The sequence below is a fragment of the Aptenodytes forsteri genome, unplaced genomic scaffold (assembly GCF_000699145.1).
Source record: "Aptenodytes forsteri isolate BGI_AS27 unplaced genomic scaffold, ASM69914v1 Scaffold325, whole genome shotgun sequence".
Taxonomy (NCBI): domain Eukaryota; kingdom Metazoa; phylum Chordata; class Aves; order Sphenisciformes; family Spheniscidae; genus Aptenodytes; species Aptenodytes forsteri.
This window is the reverse complement of record NW_008795575.1, coordinates 662,657-664,233: the sequence shown is the minus strand read 5'-3', so window position 1 is coordinate 664,233 and position 1,577 is coordinate 662,657. Positions and strand designations below refer to the sequence as shown.

The 1,577-nt window shown below is 61.9% G+C and overlaps 1 protein-coding gene across 1 annotated transcript in view; it reads right to left on the bottom strand.

The window, feature by feature from the left end:
* Window positions 1–7: 7 nt before the first annotated feature.
* SLC31A2 (solute carrier family 31 member 2) overlaps window positions 8–1,577 on the bottom strand; it is a 2,077-nt gene continuing 507 nt past the window's right edge. Inside the window, exons 2-3 of the mRNA XM_009282247.2 lie at window positions 1,033–1,201; window positions 8–417 (exon numbers count right to left, since the gene is read on the bottom strand). Of these exons, the coding sequence (XP_009280522.1) occupies window positions 249–417; window positions 1,033–1,201 (338 nt within the window). The 3' untranslated portion in view covers window positions 8–248. The remainder of the gene's footprint in view (window positions 418–1,032; window positions 1,202–1,577) is intronic.

The window sequence follows — 1,577 nt, the reverse complement described above, 5'->3', positions numbered from 1 at the left end:
GGGGGCCCAGCCACCAGCCGAGGACAGTGGCGGTGGCAGCGTGGCAGAGTGCTGGCCACGGGGCTCCCCTTCCCCGGCGCCTCCCCACCTGAGTTGGGCCAGCACCGAGGGTCCCCACAGCAAGTCCCTGGGGTGCTGTGTCCCACACAGCACGAGGACAAGGACAGACCCAGCAGAAGTGACAGCAGCTATTCCAGACAAAGTAGCAGGGGGTGTGGAGAACATCGCCCACCATCCCGGGGGGGTGCCTAGCCCCGACCGAGCAGGGGGTACACCACAAAATAGCCCAGTGTGGAGCCCGCGATGGCCCCGAGGAAGATCCAGGCGTTGTAGGACATGACGGCCAGCATCACCATGTAGCCCAGCACCACCTGCACCACGTGGAACAGCGTCTGGCCGATGTGGTACCGAAACCACCTGTGGAAGAAGATGGGAAACCCCATCAGCGAGGGGCCGGGGCAGCCGGCATCTCCCCCCTCCCCCAGCATCCCGGAGCGGCCAGAGATGGGTTTGGGGAGTGGGGAGAGGGATGGGGGCTGCAAACAGCAGCGCAGGGGGAAATCCCGCTCCAAGGGAACGGGGAGGATATTGTGAAGAGGTTGGCAGTAAGAGCAGCCTCAGGCACGGTCTGGGATTAAACACAAGAAGAAAAACCCAGGGCTTGGCTCCAATGGCTTGTGCTGGGAAGGAAACACCCGGGCCAGCCTTGCTGGGGTGCCTGAGCCGCTGCTTGTGCCCATCCCCAAATCACGAGGATCCTCCTGCACCCACAGTAGCTCCTGGGGGAATGTGAGCATTTAAGACAGCCGAAAAACACCCTGGACATCTCCCAAAGTACCTGGAGGGGCCGGGACGCCCCCGGGGCCACCTCCCGAGACTGTACACGTACCCCTTTCCTGGGAGCCTATTACTCCACAGCTGCCTCTTTCTTTACAGCCTTTCTCCCCTCCTGCGCTGGCCCAGGGGCCATACTCCCGTCCCCGAGCCCCACCGCGGCCCCACCGGCCGGGTGCAAAGGGGGCCCTGCGGTACCTGCCCTGCGCAGGGCCAGTGCCCCCCTCCTCTGGCTCCGCCAGCAACTCCCGGCTGAGGCTGCGGGGCAGAGCCAGCAGCGCCCGTCGCAGCAGCACGGCCTTGCCCATCTTGATGGCTTCGTAAAGCATCGCCAGCAGCAGGATCACCAGCACCGAGAGCGCCATCCCTGCACGAGAAACACCCTGCGGCTGCCCACCGCCACACACCGGCACGGAGCCCTTGGGGCATACCCACGGGATAAGGTGGAGGGAACGGGGGGCTCCTGGGATCAGGCTTGGGCTGGAGCGACAGGCAGCAGGCTTGTGAAGCATTGGGAAATGGTGTATTTAGCCCAATCCCCCCTCTAAATTCCTAGGGAGTATTTTTTGGAGGGGGGTGCTTTGAAAAAAATAAGCATCTTTGCATCGATTCCACAAAAATGTGGGGGTTAAAATATGATGCTGGGACAATAATTTAAAAAAAAAAAAAAAGAGTGTAAAAGAAAACGGGAAGCTGAGCCATCACTGAGTGACCTGGGGGGGGGTGGCAGGCTTGGGGGGGGG